Source organism: Cetorhinus maximus, chromosome 18, assembly GCF_964194155.1.
Source record: "Cetorhinus maximus chromosome 18, sCetMax3.hap1.1, whole genome shotgun sequence".
Classification (NCBI taxonomy): domain Eukaryota; kingdom Metazoa; phylum Chordata; class Chondrichthyes; order Lamniformes; family Cetorhinidae; genus Cetorhinus; species Cetorhinus maximus.
In genome coordinates, this window is record NC_135896.1 from 6,491,648 (window position 1) to 6,509,064 (window position 17,417).

General features: G+C 41.3%; 1 protein-coding gene across 3 annotated transcripts in view; it reads left to right on the forward strand.

Annotated features, from left to right (window-relative positions):
- Nucleotides 1–17,417, forward strand: part of rps6ka5 (ribosomal protein S6 kinase, polypeptide 5) — a 227,051-nt gene that overhangs the window by 115,798 nt on the left and 93,836 nt on the right. For all 3 annotated transcript variants that reach the window (XM_078562015.1, XM_078562017.1, XM_078562016.1), the window contains 2 exons: nt 2,405–2,520; nt 11,620–11,727. In XM_078562015.1, coding sequence (XP_078418141.1) covers nt 2,405–2,520; nt 11,620–11,727 — 224 coding nt within the window. The remainder of the gene's footprint in view (nt 1–2,404; nt 2,521–11,619; nt 11,728–17,417) is intronic.

Sequence of the window (17,417 nt, forward strand, 5' to 3'; positions counted from 1 at the left end):
GTAAATTTCAGACCTAGAGCTAATTTGGAAAAATGATTGCAAATGTTTTGCGACTAGTTGCATAATGCTCTATGACATGGGTCCCTCTTATGGGTTGAACAAAATATTAATGCCTAGATTTCTCACTATTAATAGCTAGTAATCTCTTAACAGAAGTGCAGTTGACTTATATGTTAAGTGATCTGGGATGTTGAATTTTTTCATTTAAGCAAGTACTACTGAATTAATTTGTTATAGTCTGGTTAATTATTAGCAAATTACTGAAGGTTATTTTATTATCTTACAGCTTGTTTGCCTTTAAATACAACATCAAAAAAATAATTACGGCTGAGGAAGATCATTTGGCCCATTTAATTCATTTAACCAGAAAAATCCTACTTTCTGTCATTCACAACAAATTGTTTCTTAAATTATTCCACGTTTTTTGCCTTGACTATTCTATTGGAAGTCCATTTCATACACCAATCACATTTTGTATGAAGAAGAATTTCCTGATATCAGTCCTAAAATTATCTTTTACTTGTTTGAATTGATGCCCCCTAGTTCCACACCTTCAGTTTCTAGTAATATTCCAGGTCAACCATCCCATAGCAATCATATGTGCTTCTAAACAATCATGCCTCCTTTTTTGTATGCCAGTGTTTCTCCAGTTTCCTCAGTTTATATCCAATATTTTACGTTGTTCTGCATCACATATCATCTGTGATTTTTCTTAACGTAATAGTTTGTCCAAATCATCCAGTAATTTTTGAGCTGCTCCTTCTGTTTCCATTATCCCTTGTACTTTGGCGTCATCAGCAAAGATTATAGCTTTGCATTCAGTTCCTGAATTTGGATCGTTGGTGTAAATTAGACCTGTAATGGCCCCAGCACTGAACCTGATGCACTCAATCCATACTCATTGTTTCCTATGTTTCAGCCAATTTCTCATCCACTTCCAGATTTTCGTCTGAACCCCAATAGCTTTGACTTTGACAGTTGTAAGACTTTAACGAAAGCCTTTTGGAAGTCGCAATGCACCGCGTCATAGGGCTTAAAACGGTTTGCTTGAGTTTATCACTTCCTCAAAAAAGTAGGGAGGCTAGACCTCTGTAATTTAGAAGAAATCCCTGAATTAAGAATTGAAATTAAGATGCTGATTGTGTTATGCTTTGGTTTTGTGTTGCTGCAGTTTCCTATGTTTCAGCCAATTTCTCATCCACTTCCAGATTTTCGTCTGAATCCCAATAGCTTTGACTTTGACAGTTGTAAGACTTTAACGAAAGCCTTTTGGAAGTCGCAATGCACCGCGTCATAGGGCTTAAAACAGTTTGCTTGAGTTTATCACTTCCTCAAAAAAGTAGGGAGGCTAGACCTCTGTAATTTAGAAGAAATCCCTGAATTAAGAATTGAAATTAAGATGCTGATTGTGTTATGCTTTGGTTTTGTGTTGCTGCAGATAGCATTGAAAATCATTGATGATGATGTTGGTCTTTGGAACCTCTCACTGTTAGATCTAGTAGCAAGTTTTTGCTGGGTAACTGTCCTACAGTGTCTGCAGAAGACTAATGAGATTACACTTTGGTTTCTTTCATTTGGAACCAAACTTGCAATTGTGCTTTAGCAGCATTGTTTCTTCTTTTGTTCCCATTTTTGCTTCGCAAGTTAGAGAATATATTAATCAGAACCAAATGTTTATTTTTTGCAATAAGCCCTGCCAAACACAGCATGTTAGTGCCTTGAAAATATCAGTGACAGACCACCTGATTGGGATAAATGGAACCAAAGGAAGCTACAACTTGAGTATTCCTTTGCTTAGAAAATCAAGCCAGATGCTGGCCTTCAGAGTTTTTAAAAATGTTTTGCTAGCTCTTTTTTTCACGGTTGAGTGCACAAGTGTTTGATTATACGGCTTACACCTATTCATTCCTGTATTTGTCGATTCCGCCAGAATACTTTTAGTTTTGTATTGCTTGTTGTATACTTAAATTTCAAATGTAGCCAAAATTTCTCAAGTGTGAAGCTCTGACATAGATCTTTGCACAGTGTGTTCAGGGGAAAAATGTCTTAACTTTTTAACCATCAGAACATTTTGCTGGGATATGATGATACTTGTGAGAGAAGTATGGTTTCATACATTGATTTCTTTGCTCGGCTACATTTCTTAAATTGTATGAGAAACTAATGCAAACTGTGTTTCAGAACTATGGAGGTACAGTTGTAAAATCAGTTTTAGTCATTTTTAAATAAGCATGGTAAAAATTGAATGCAGAATTTCTGTATGTGGAAAACGTTATGGCTTTGTGCCACTGAACACCTGTTTCTGTTTGGTAATATCAGCCTTGTTATATAATCTTTCTATTTTACGATATTTTGGATTACTATGGTTTCTTCCTCATGTATAATGTTTTATTTTGTGTAACAGACTATGTGAACGGAGGGGAATTGTTTACTCACTTGTCGCAGAGGGAACGCTTCACAGAGCATGCAGTGAGAATATACAGTGGGGAGATAGTGCTGGCACTGGAGCATCTACACAAGGTAAACTGCACCATTACTGGCCAAGAATTGCATTTGTCAAACGTATTATCTGTCCACTTCTGAGATTGACTAGGTATAAAGGATACGCAACATGGATTAGAAGAATATCTTATCTTCAGTGCTGCAACAGGATGTTGCAAAGTGCTTTGACTATTTTGTTTTATCTGTGCCGACGCATATGCAGTTAGTTTAGTTTAGAAAAATAAAATGTTTTTGTTACTTGTATAGAATTATGGACAGTTGGGAGTAATCGCAAATCAGTGATCTCTTTTTATGGAAAGACAGAGGCCTAGTGTTAATTTCACTAGACTAGTAATGCTTCTGGGAACTTGGGTTCAAATCCCACCATGGATGTTTGTGGAATTTAAATTAAATTAAGTAGTACATCTGGAATTGAAAGCTAGTCTCAGTAATGGTAACCATGAACCTATCATCGATTATCATAAAAACCTGTCTGGTTCACTGATGTCCTTCGGGGAAGGAAATTTGCCATCCTTACCCGGTCTGGTCTATATGTGACTCAAGATCTTCAGCAATTGCCTAGCAAACCACTCAGTTCAAAGGTAGTTAGGGATGGGAAACAAATATTACCAGTGATACCCACATCCCATGAAAGAAAAGAAGGATAGTGGTCCAGATACCAGTTTACATCTTCCTATCAAAAGTTCCCTTTATTTTGTACAGTAGAGTGCAAAAAGAATAAACACATGAGATGCAACCAAGGTAATAAACTGTGTGGGATATATGCTAAGGGAGCAGCATTGTAAAGATATTTTATGCAGACTACTATGCGACAATGATAAACATTCCAGCATCTTTTACATTTGAATATAACATGCATTTTAATCACGGCTTGTCCAATATTCCAGACCATTGCCTTTGGTGGGTGGATTTAATTGGCTAACTAAAAAATATATTCTTTGACTTTTAAAATATCATCCATTGCCTCCGCAACATAGGCCCTTGCATTTTGTTGTCTAAAACAGTTTGTGATTTGAAATGTCACACTAGTTTGATAGGTTGCACCACTTGGGTTCCCTGCTTGACCTGGAGTGAAGCTCCAAGTGAATACTAAGGCCACTTGCATTCCCCTCCACAACACCTTCACCTTTGCTTTGCCATTATCACCATCACTGAAATCCTTATCCACAGTTATGTCTCATCAGTGCCCAACTTTGCAAACGTCAGACTTTTAAACTACTCCCTATACAAAATATAACTTCTCCAAAGCTGTGCTGCCTACATCCAGTCCCACGATAAGTTCTGCTCATCCATCACCTCTTGTTCTTCACAACCTTCCCTAGTTTTCAGTGCACCAAATTGAACATCCTTGTTCTCGATTAGAAAGGGGTTATTAAATCGTGGAATTTTAAACTTTGAGATGAATTCTCTTGTGCATTCCACACAAGCTGGTATCAGATGTAACGGTATTACAGTTGAATAAAGGCAACTACAGAGGCATGAAGGAGGAGCTGGCCAAAATTGACTGGGAGATGAGCCTAGCAGGAAAGACAGTAGAACAGCAATGGCAGGAGTTTCTGGGAGTAATTTTGGAAACATAGCAAAAATCCATCCCTAGGAAGAAGAAGCATACTAAAGGGAGGACGAGGCAACCATGGCTGACAAGGGAAGGGACAGCATAAAAGCTAAAGAGAAAGCATACAATGCGGTGAAGAGCAGTGGGAAACCAGGGGATTGGGAAGCCTACAAAGACCAACAGAGGACAACTAAAAAAGAAATAAGGAGGGAGAAGATTAAATATGAGGGTAAACTAGCCAGTAATATAAAAGAAGATTGCAAGAGTTTTTTTAGATATATACACTTAGATATAAGTGTGAGGTCATGCACTTTGGTAGGAAGAATAGAGGCATAGACTATTTTCTAAATGGGGAGAGAATTCAGAAGTCTGGAGTGCAAAGGGACTTGGGAGTCCTAGTCCAGGATTCCCTTAAGGTTAACTTGCAGGTTGAGTCGGTAGTTAGGAAGGCAAATGCAATGTTGGCATTTATTTCGAGAGGACTAGGATATAAAAGCAGGGATGTGCTGCTGAGGCTTTATAAGGCTCTGGTCAGACTACATTTAGAATATTGTGAGCAGGAAGGATGTGCTGGCCCTGGAGGGTCCAGAGGAGGTTCACAAGAATGATCCCAGGAACGAAAGGCTTAACATATGAGGAACATTTGAGGGCTCTGGGTCTATACTCGATGGAGTTTAGAAGGATGAGGGGGGATCTGATTGAAACTTACAGAATACTGAAAGGCCTGGATAGAGTGGACGTGGGGAAGATGTTTCCATTAGTAGGAGAGACTAGGACCCTAGGGCACAGCCTCAGAGTAAAGGGAAGACCTTTTAGATGAGAAACTTCTTTAGCCAGAGAGTGGTGAATCTATGGAATTCATTGCCACAGAAGGCTGTGGAGGCCAGGTCATTGAGTGTATTTAAGACTGAGATAGATATGTTCTTGATTGGTATGGGGATCAAAGGTTACGGAGAGAAAGCGGGAGAATGGGGTTGAGAAACTTATCAGCCATGATTGAATGGCGGAGCAGACTCGATGGGCCAAATGGCCTAATTTCTGCTCTTATGTTTTATGGTCTTAGTTGGCCCCATCATTGGCAGTTGTGCCTTCAATTGCCTAAGCCCTAAGCTTTGGAATTCCTTCCCCAAACTCCTTTACTTCTTTCATTCTTTAAGATGTTGCTTAAAAACTATTGCTTTGACCAAGCTTTTGGTCACCTGCCTAATGTATCGTTCCTTGGCTCAGTGTCAAATTTTGTTTTCCAAAGTTCAGTGCTAGGACCACTGTTTTTTTATATATATATAAATTGGATATTGGAATACAGAGTAAAATTTCAAAATTTTCTGATTATATCAAACTTGGAGGTGTAGCAGACAGTGAGGAAGATGATAATCAACTGCAACAGGACATAGTAGATAGGCTAGCAGAATGGACAGACAGGTAGCAGATGGAATTTATTACAGTGAAGTGTGAGGCGATGCATTTTGGCAGAAGGGATCGGAAGAGGCAATCTAGATTAAATGGCACAGTTCTAAAGAGGGACCTGGAAGTTCATATGCATAGATCCTTGAAGGTAGCAGGATGTATTGAGAGAGTAGTTAGCAAAGCATATGGGATCTTGGGCTTCATAAATAGACGGATTGAGTACTAAAGAAGAGAAACTGTGCTGAACCTTCATAAAGCTCTGGTAGGCCCCAAGTCGAGTATTGCTCCCAGTTCTGGTACCACACTTCAAAAAGGATGTGAGGGCCATTGAGAGGGTGCAAAGAAAATTTACCAGAATGGTTCCGGGGACAAGGGATTTTAGCTACAAGTTTAGCTTGGAGAATCTGGAGCAAGGAGATTGAGGAGAGATTTGTTAGAGGTGTACAAGATTGTGACAGGTTTGGATAAGGTAGACAAAGAAAAGCTTTTCCCATTAGCTGATGGTACAAGGACACTGATTTAAAATTTTGGGCAAGAGATGTAGGGAGACTGTAGAAGGAACTTTTTTACACAGTGAGTGGTAATGACCGAGAACTCGCTGCCTACGAGGGTGATGGAAGTGGAGATGAAGAAAGATTTCAAAAGGAAATTAGAAGGGGACTTGAGGGAAATGACTTGTAGAACTACAGGGATAGAGTGGGGGAACAGGACTGATTGGATTGCTATACAAATCGTCAGCATGGATTCAGTAGAAAGAGGGATGAGGTCTTGCATCAAGAATTCAGGGAGTTAGGCAGTAGACTAAAAAGCAAGACCTCTCGGGTTGTAATCCCTGGATTACTCCCAGTGCCACGTGCTAGCGAGCTTAGAAATAGGAGAATAGCACAGATGAATACGTGGCTTAAGAGTTGGTGCAGGAGGGAGAGTTTTAGATTCCTGGATCACTGGGACCATTTCTGGGGAAGGTGGGACCTGTACAAGAGGGACGGTCTACATCTGAACCAGAGCGGGACTAACATCCTTGCGGGCGTGTTTGCTAGTGCTGTTGGGAGGAGTTTAAACTAATTCAGCAGGGAGAGGGGACACAGAATGTTAGCAGAATAGGGACACATCATAATACAGTAAAACAATCAAGTCAGAGGGAGTGCAGCTGCATTCAGCTTCAAGGGAGTAAGGCAAGGCTGGATGGCCTCTACTTTAATGCCAGGAGTATTACAGGTAAAATGGATGAGTTAAGGGTGAGGATTGACATGTAGAATTGTGATATAGTAGCCATCCCTCAATGTGGTTGAGGGATGGGCAGGATTGGCAGCTCAACATTCCGGGATATAGAATCTTCAGGTGAGATAGGGGAGAGGGTAAAAGAGGAGGAGGCGTTGCATTATTAGTTAAGGAGCCCGTTACTGCAGTAAGGAGAGATGATATCTTGGAGGGGGCATCGAATGAAGCTTCGTGGGTAGAGCTTAGGAATAAAAAAAGGGCAACCACATTATTAGGTGTTTATTATAGACCCCCAGATAGTCAGTGGGAAATTGAGGAGCAAATATGTGCACAATTTGTGGAGGCGTGTAAAAACAATAACAATAGAGTAATTATATTAGGTGATTTCAACTTTCCCAACATTAATTGGGATAGACATAGTGTTAAGGGCTTGGATGGAGTGGATTTCTTCAAAGGAGAACTTTTTAGGTCAATATGTAGAGGCCCCAACAAGGGACGGTGCATTGCTGAACCTAATTCTAGGGAATGAAGCCAGACAGGTGGCTGAGGTGGTGGTGGGCGAGCATTTTAGTGATAGCGACCACAACATGGTACAGTTTAAGTTTGTTGTGGATAAAGAAATCGACATGTTGCAAAAAAATGTTTTGGATTGGGGGAGAGTGGATTTTATTAAAATAAGGCAGGATCTGGCCAAGGTAGACTGGGTACAGTCACTTGTGGGGAAATCTACAGAGGAACAGTGGGGGGTGTTCAAAAAGGAAATGGGGAGGGTACAGGCTCAACATGTTCCCTCTAGGGTGATAGGAAGGAGTAACAAGCCCAGAGAACCATGGATGACCAGAGATATTCAGGTTACAATGAGAAGGAAAAGAGAGACTTTTAGCAGGTACAATGGAAGCAGATAGGCAGAGGCATTAGTGGAGTACAGACAGTGCAGGGTGGAGCTTAAGAAAGCAATTAGGAGAGCAAAGAGGGGATATGAGAAAGCTCTGGCTGGTAAAAATAGGGAAAATCCCAAGATATTCTATAAGTATCTCAATGGGAAGAGGATAACCAGGGAAAGAGTAGGGCCCATAAGGGACCAAAGGGGCAATCTATGGGTGGAGCCAGAACACATCGCTAGAGTGTTGAATGAATACTTCATGTCCGTCTTCACCCAAGAGAATGAGAATGAAGGTATCGAACTCGGGGAGAGAGACTGCAAGGTTCCTAAGCAAATTGATATAAGGAGTGACAAGGTATTGGAGGTGTTGGCAGGCTTAAAAGTGGACAAATCTCCAGGTCCAGATGATTTGTATCCCAGACTGCTGAGGGAGGCAAGGGAGGAGATCGCAGGGACTCTGACCCAAATTTTTAATTCCTTTCTGGCCACGGGGGAGGTGCCAGAGGACTGGAGAACAGCTAATGTGGTTCCGCTATTTAAGAAGGGTTGTAGAGATAAACCAGGGAACTACAGGCCAGCGAGTCTCACGTCAGTGGTAGGGAAACTATTGGAGAAATTTCTGAAGGAGAGTATCTATCCCCACTTGGAGAGACAAGGTTTGATCAGGGATAGTCAGCATTGCTTTGTCAGAGGGAGGTCATGCCTAACAAATTTGATTGAATTTTTTGAGAAGGTGACCAGGTGTGTAGATGAGGGTAGTGCAGTTGATGTAGTTTATATGGACAAGGTCAGACATGGGAGACTTATAAAGAAGGCAAAGGCACTTGGGATACAGGGTAATTTGATAAGATGGATTCAAAATAGGCTTAGTTGTAGGAGGCAGAGGGTGATGACAGAAGGATGCTTTAGTGACTGGAAGCCAGTGTTCAGTGGCGTACCACAGGGACCTGTGCTCGGTCCCCTATTATTTGTCATTTATATAATTGACATAGATGACTATGTGGGGAGTAGGATTGGTAAATTTGCAGATGACACAAAGATTGGCCAGGTGGTTAACAGTGAGGTTGAGTGTCTTGGGCTACAGGAAGATATAGACGGGATGGTCAAATGGGCAGAAAAGTGGCAGATGGAATTTAACCCTGAAAAGTGTGAGGTGATACACTTTGGAAGGATTAATTTGACAAGGAAGTAGTCAATGAACGGCATGATACCAGGAAGTTCTGAAGAACAAAGGGACCTTGGTGTGTGTGTCCATAGACCTCTGAAGGCGGAGGGGCGTCTTAGTGGGGTGGTGAAAAAGGCATATGGGACACTTGCCTTTATCAATCGAAGCATAGATTACAAAAGTAGGGAGGTCATGTTGGAGTTGTATAGAACCTTGGTGAGGCCACAGCTGGAGTACTGTGTGCAGTTCTGGTCACCACATTATAGGAAGGATGTGATTGCACTGGCGGGGGTGCAGAGGAGATTCACCAGGATGTTGCCTGGGATGAAACATTTAAGTTATGAAGAGAGGTTGGAAAGACTTGGGTTGTTTTTGTTGGAGCAGAGAAGACTGAGGGGCGACTTAATCGAGGTGTACAAGATTGAGGGGCATGGACAGGGTGGATAGGGAGCAGCTGTTCCCCTTAGTTGAAGGGTCAGTCACAAGGGGACATAAGTTCAAGGTGAGAGGCAGGAGGTTTAGGGGGGATGTGAGGAAAAACTTTTTCACCCAGTGGGTGGTGACGGTCTGGAATGCACTGCCTGGGAGGGTGGTGGAGGCGGGTTGCCTCACATCCTTTAAAAAGTACGTGGATGAGCACTTGGCACGTCATAACATTCAAGGCTATGGACAAACTGCTGGTCAATGGGATTAGGTAGGTAGGTCAGGTGTTTCTCACGTGTTGGTGCAGACTCGATGGGCCGAAGGGCCTCTTCTGCACTGTGATTCTGTGATTCAGTGGATGAATAGCCTCTATCTATGCCAAAATGACTCAATAACTTTACGACTCCAATGCCTCTGTAATGTGCATTGCAACACTTCCCTACATTAAAGGCACTATATAAATGCAAATTATTGTTAAATCTACCAACTGCCTCATCCAGATCGTTTATAAAAGTGTTGGGAGTACCAACACCTAATACCGATCACTGAGGAATCTCGCATACCCCTGCATTTAACATAGTAAAATATCCCAAGGCGATTCACTTAGTTACTTCATCAAAAAAAGTTTGTTAAATTGTCCATGAATGACTCCTTTTGAACATCTAGGCTTACTCTTACCACATAGACTTAACCTTCCTAAGTGTTCCACCAGCTTGGCCTTGGCAATAGTTTGTAGAATCTTCAATATGTGTTACATGAGTGTTAAAGTTTTCTGGAACCCTTTTTGAAGTAAGGGCACTGTGTTTTCCATTTTCTCATCCCGCAGTACCACCTCCTTATCAAATGGATCCCTAAATGTTTGGGCCAATCAGTCCAACTTGTTTTCTAGGCCGTTGATGTTGGCCTGTTTCTTAGAGGTTGCCTATTTTGCAATTTTTTCTGCTGTTTTATTTTCAAATGTCCTTCGGCATATATATATAAATGCAGCGTTCTTTTACTCAGTTCTCAGTGTTTACAGTTTTATGTCACTCATTATTATCTCTTAATACCTTAGAAGTATTCACACATACTCTTGTTTCTGTAGTCATCATGGCACAGAAGAAGGCCTCCAGTGTCAATTTCTTTTAACACTTCTTTCCATTGTCTGATATAAAGATTATCTCCGTCATCTTTCCATTTTTTTTGTCTCTTTAAAGTAGGCTACAGATCATTCCACCTCTACTTTCTTTCCTGGTTTTTCCTTCCCTTATGCATTGTCCTAATTCTATTACAATGCTTGTTAATTTCTCAAATTTAATGAGGGTTTGCAACTGAAATGTTAAGGTTCTCTGCACAGATTCTGACTGACCTGCTGTGTGCTTCCAGCATTTTCAGTTTTATGCATTTGATTTACATCCATGTAAATCCCTTGAGCGATTCCTGTCAAAACCAGATGACTTATTCCCTCAGATCCTACTCAAGTATGTAGCCCCAAACTCTATAATAATGTTCATTGTATTACATACCTAATTTTGACTGTCTTGGCACAACACCCTCTTTGCTGCACTAGCTACAGCCAGCTTATTTGTAAATACAAACTGCAGCATTAAAATCTTGGGTGGATAGAGAGTCCTTAATTGAAGTTGTAATCCATTAACTATGGAAAGATGGAGGTTTGTAGACTAATTTGACCTTTTCTCGTTCCAGGCTCCATTTTCTTAACTGACCTCGGAGATGAAACTAACGCTATAAAAACATGGGCTGGTTTTGATTCCATTTTAGATTTCATTTTAGAAAGGCAGTGATTTCTTGACAAACACTGATCACCACTGAAGGATACACATGTGACATAATTACTGAAAATGTGTTAATTAAAAATGAATCAGTAGCTAAGCCATGCAGTCATAGAATGAAAGACTTACATTTATATAGTGCCTTCCATGAAATCAGGATGTCCTGAAGTGCTTTACAACCAATGAAGAGCTTTTTGAAGCGTAGTCACTATTATAGTGTAGGAAGATCCTAGGTTTGATTCCCAAATTATGCTGATCCCTGTTCTCAGTTGGAACAGTAATGGGGATGCTACATTGGTCTTGGTATCTGGGCTAGGGAAGTGAAATTGGTCAGGCTTTCTGTTCTTGATCGCTATCCAGCATTCCATGTTGGAAGTCCACAAATTGAACCTTGGGTGAGGGCAGTATCAGACTTGGTCATGATGACCAAGTTGGTCAAGGAGCTTGTGCACACTCACTGTGAAGGATTATACCAGAAGTAATGCATGGTAGATGATAGGGCTGTCAAGAGATGGAGGTACTATTTGAAATGGTGTAGAAGTGTTGCCTGCAGCTTATAGTAAAAAATTTTAAAAGTAGACAAACCGCTCTGCAAAAATAAGAGACATAAGGTTTCAAGTTTTTAAAATACAATACTGTGGAAAAAAGGTTCCTATATCTGTAATTTTTGCTTACTGTGTGTTTTCCACAGCTTGGAATTATATATCGAGACATTAAACTGGAGAATATACTTCTCGACAGTAATGGTCACGTGGTTCTAACAGATTTTGGACTCAGTAAAGAGTTTCTAATAGATGAAGTAAGTGTTTCTTTTAACTTTCTTGTAGCAACATGTAGAATGCATTGATGAGATCAAATGGTGTGTGTTCAAAATTAATATCAAATATTAGATTGAGAGAGCAGTGTTTAACAATGGTGTGAATTTGATATATTTTACTACAGTAATATTTTTCTCAAACCATGTTCAAAATCAGACAAATCTTTAAGCCTGTGTGGCTCAATGGAGTAAGATTACCATTGGCCTTTGGTAATGCGTTGAATATCAAAGTACCAGATCGTACACATAACTTGTATTCCTTGTTTACCTGGAATTGTCATTTGCTGATTTCACTGATTCGCCTCAGATTCAAGTAGACGTTGCTTTGTTTACACTTTTATGCCATCAGCAGGGCTCCTCTGCATTTGTTGTTGGGCCTGCACAGTGGAACAGTGATGGCTTGCATCATGAGCTACTGCCTCCTGGCTCTGTCATTTTTTATACCGAATCTTCATATTCTTTTCCAGACTAGGAGAGAATGGAACATCAGTCAGGGCATCACAAAGAGGGTTGCAAATCCTAGCAGTTGGCTAGGGACAAACATGCTTGGGGGCCATTCTCCTTCCAGTGCTCTCAGCTGAGTTTCTTTTTTAATGCATTCACGGTATGTGAGGATCACCGGCAAGGCTGACATTGCCCATCCCTAAGAAGGTGATTCCTGAACTGTTGAAGTCCGTGCGATGCAGGCACTTCCACTCTGCTGTTAGGTAGTGAGTTGCAGGATTTTGACCCAGTGACAATGAAACAATGGTGGTGGCGGTGGTGATACGTGTCTGTGTGTACACGTGTACGTGTGTGTGCACGTGTGAGACTCAATTGGAAGGGAACCTGGAGGTAAAGATGTTCCCAAGCACTTACTGCCCTTGTCCTTCTAATCCTGGAGATCACCAGTTACAGAGGTGCTGGTGAAGAAGCCTTGCTGACTTGCTGTTGTGCGTTGTGTAGACAGCATACACTGTAGGCACGGTAAGGGGAAAGTGGAGGGAGTGAATGTTTTGAGGCAGTGGTGGTGTGTGACCTTAAAACTGCCTGCAACTAGTTCACCTTGCAGAACCTGTTCGAGGTATATTTTGAATGTTTTTATAATTTAGGTTACAGTTTGCCATAATAACTGCTTTTGGGTTTTGTGGGGGCAGTGAGGAGGGAGAAAAGTGCCATGAAGAAATCTATCATCTTATCTGCAAGTTGTTTCTGCCGTGTGTAATAATCATCCACCTGGCCAGAGATTAAATGGCTACAAGGAGATTAGGAACCATGTGAACCTGCAATACGAATCAAGCACTTTGTATCCCCAGTCAGATCAGTGGGGCTTTGTACCCCCAGACTGATCAGTGGGGCTCTGTACGTACACCCCGATCAGTGAAGCTGTGTACCCCGAGTCGGATCAGTGAGGCTACGTACCCCCCAGTCGGATCAATGGGGCTGTGTACCCCCAGTCGGATCAGTGGGGCTGTGTACCCACAGTCATGTTAGTGGAACTGTGAACCCCCAGACTGATCAGTAGGGCAGTTTACCCACCCACCGTCAAAGTCAGGTCAGTAGTGCCTTGCAACTGCTGAAAATCTATAGCTGATTTGTGATGTGTTTTCCTAGATAAGCACAAGTTTATGTAAATACATCTTACTGCATGTAAATTGTACAAGTGGGTACACAATGGTTCCTGCGTAGTTAAATGTCAGATGTGAGAGTTATATTTGAATATTTTATGAGCAGTGCAGAGCTACTATTGAGATTCAGCTGTAAGCTGCAATCTATCAGAAAACTTTAGTCACCAAAATGTAATTAGACACAATTTTAACAGTTTAATAATTGGAACATATCACAGTGTAAAGCACATGCAAATACAAGTATTGTAAAATTTGTAGATTTGTATGTCAATAATTAGTGCTTACGTGCAAAATCAGACCAGATACAAACAAGATCTTATGTGTGTAGTGCAGAAATGAGTGTGTTAATATGATTGTCAAATACTTGTGCTCCTGAAATTTGTTTTACCCTATATGTGGACTGCATATTTGTGAATATTGTCATACTACTGAATCTTACACTATTTGTAAGTCATTAAGTGTAGGAAAATTTTTTTTTAAATCAAATTGGAATAAAATGTTTTTTTTAAAGTTTCCAAAATATAAAGCTTGGTTGTATTGGCAGGACCTCATGAACACCTTGTAGCTCAGCCTCCAGCCCAGCAGCAACCCAAGTGGAAGTCTGGCCTGCAATCAGGAGGGCTAGACAGGGAGATGGTCTGCGATTGAGACGGTTGCATTGGGGGAGAAGGTGGGTTTGGCCGCACTTTGGAGGATCGAGGATCGCCACCAATCAGGAAGACTGGTGGGCGGGGCTAGTTGGTATGGAGACCTTCAATTGGAAAAGGCAGGAATGGGGAGGCTGGAGGTTGTGGCTAGAGGAAACTGAAGCCTTCCTTAGGCATCCTTGTGGAATCCCTCCTGCTTCTACTTCCCCACAAGAAAAGAGTAATTTAGCTTGATGGAGCCAGAAACTTGGCATAATTGCTAAGTTTCTTGAACCCTGTTCATGCAGTACCAGTTAATTTCAGATCAGGCTTACAATCGCACTATTGGAAACTGATTTAAATATGTTAATAAGCAACCTGCTCCTCCACCAATATCCGCTGCCAGAAAATGGCAGAGTCATGTTAGGCAGATTTCCATTGTGCTGGGAGAATATACTTTGACTGAGTAACTCTTCGCCACTGGGTTTTGGGCTGCTTAATTGCTTTTGCACATTGTTTTGTCACTCCTGGAATCTTTTAAAAATCACCCTATGCTAATATTTTTCCCTTCACTCTTGACTTATGTTGCTCATTCTTTTTCCCAAGTGCAATGCTACACACTTGTCAGTATAATATTTAATTTGCCATTTACCTACCCAGTTGCATGACATATTTAAATCCTGCAAAATCTTAACTATATTCTTGCACTCTCTGGGCTAGTGTTGGGCTTGAGAAGTGTGAGTTGGGCCACTTCCCGAGTTCGGAAACCTGAGCCTGGCACCTCTGTCCATACCCACCATATTTTCAACTCCCGGAGATGTGGACATGCAGGGTTCGGGTTTTCCAAGACCCGAGGCAGCATCAGAGGAATGCAAGTGGCAAGGCAGGCTAGTTAGAAGGCCCTCCTTAATTCACTGAGACATCAGCCCAAGTCTCCAACATAGTCCCTCCTTAACAGTCACCCCCACCCCCACTGACCATACCCCTTAACCCCCACCCCCACTACACACACCCATTACACACACCCACATGCTCCCTCCATGCCCCCTCATACCCCCCATGCCTCCTCATACTCTCCATGATGACCACAAAACCATTGTCAATTGTCATAAAAACCCACCTGGTTCACAAATGTCCTTTAGGGAAGGAAATTTCCCATCCTTACCTGGTCTGGCCTACATGTGACTCCAGACCACAGCAATGTGGTTGACTCTTAAATGCCCTCTGAACAAGGGTAATTAAGGATAGGTAATAAATGATGGCCTAGTCAGCAATGTCTGCATCCCATGAACGAATTTTAAAAAGCCCCCTCATAGTCCCCATACCCCACATATCCTCCATAGCCACTTGCCCCATTTTCCACAATCGGCAGACCTCAGTATATCTTTGAAATTGACATTTTAAAAATTCTAATAATTTAATAGAGTTGTCAAATTCAAAGACACTTCTTACTGAAAGAAACTCCTCCATAAACCCCAGTCAAATCCCCTCAAGTGGTCATCTGTTGTAAAAACAAACAATAATCCATTAAAATATCAAAAATGATAATTCCTTAGAAACCTTTTAAAACTGCTAATCAAAATGTGAACACTGTCCCCCTACTGAGATAAGTGGTTTTGGACCTTTTGAAACTCAGCCAAGCATTCAGAATAGCCTCAGCTATCAACACAAACAGTAGGAAGTGTCAACAATGCAGTCCATTGAAACTGAAACACCAGATGGCCTTTTTTAAGCTACAGATGGTGTTCATTTCCATTTCAAAGCAGATTGCCTGTCAATCAATGGATTGTAGCAAGTTGTAGTAATCTGATGTGTAATATATCTTTAAGACAAATGTCGTAATGTAAGATCACATGATCTTAGTACCCAATAGAGAGTAGTGCAGGCTACCTTGGTGGTCAATAGTCTTGAGTTCACGTTTCAAGAATAAAGACAGAGTTTTGAGTTGTAAACACACAAGTATAGCTGCTGAGTTCCTTTTGTAAATAAACAGAATGTGTTTCTTCTAAGAACGTTCTACAGATCTTCTCTGTCTTGGTACCAACTCCATCACCCTGAAACAAGCGTGTGACCCAGATCCTTTAGCTCCAACAAACCAGGGTACTGGATCAAACAAACAGGCGATGAGAGTAAAAAGCAAGAAAAGACACAGAAGGACGAGGTAATAAGCAAGAAAGAGCGAAGGAAATCAGAAGAACCAAAATCAGGCCGCATCTCGCACGGTTATTGTAAGTAAAGAGAAACCTCCTTCCTGACCGTCGAAGCAATCCGCTCAGAGCATGCCGCAATTTGGAAGAGTTGAACCCTTCGATCCAACCTCGGACGACTGGTCTCATTATGTTGAATGCCTCGCATTCTTCTTTGGGGCGAACAACATCGCAGGGGAGAAGAAGAACGCAATCCTCTTATCCACATGTGGGAGTAAGACATGTGGGTTAATTTGAAATTTGTTGGTACCCAATGCCCCAGATTCGAAAAGTTTTGATGACCTAGAGAACCTCGTAAAGATTCATTACCATCCCAAGCCGTCGGTGATGATGCAACGGTTCAAATTTAACTCAAGGAATAGAGCCGCGGGGGAGACAGTTGCTTGTTATGTGGCAAGTCTGAAACAATTAACTGAATATTGCAAGTTTGGTACATCTATCAATGATATGCTTAGAGATCGTTTGGTGTGCGGTATAAATGAAGATGTGATTCAGAAGAGATTACTGTCTGAAACAAGCTTAGATTTTCAGAAGGCATTGGAAACCGCTCTGGCAATGGAAAGTGCTGTGCGAAACTCAAAGCCATACAGGGAGTGCAAAATGGCGCTGTCCTCCATGTTGGGCGGGGAGCCTCAGGCAAAAAGAGCGCTAAAGCGCAAAGCTTTACTCAGAAGAGAGAAGCAGCCACTGCTAGCAGACAAATTAAAAGAAATAACTTAGCAGTAAAAACATGATATAATGGTAACAGAGATGGAAGCATACAGCCTTGTAATGAATCACAGTTTAAAAATGTTTTTTCTGTCATCGAAATGGACACCTCATGAGACATTGTAAAGATAGAACTAGGCAAACTTTCAGACAAAAGCAAATACCCAATAAGATTCTCAGCGTTGAAAAACCTGAAGTAATAAATTCAGATATTTATTCGTTATATAATTTAAAGGTAGAAAGAACAGAACCTATCTACGTAACCATGAGAGTGAATGAGAGGCCTATCAGAATGGAGGTGGATACTGGAGCAGCCATTACGGTGATAGGTGAGCATACTTTTAAATACCTGAATCATGGGGAACGTAAACTAAGTTTGGAAGAAACTGATGCCAAATTGAAAACTTACACAGGAGAAGACATACAAGTCAAGGGCATATGTAAAGTCACACTACACCACTGAGGTCAAACAGTGAAATTACCCTATTGTGGTAGCAGGCAAGGGACCTAGTCGGCTTGGATGA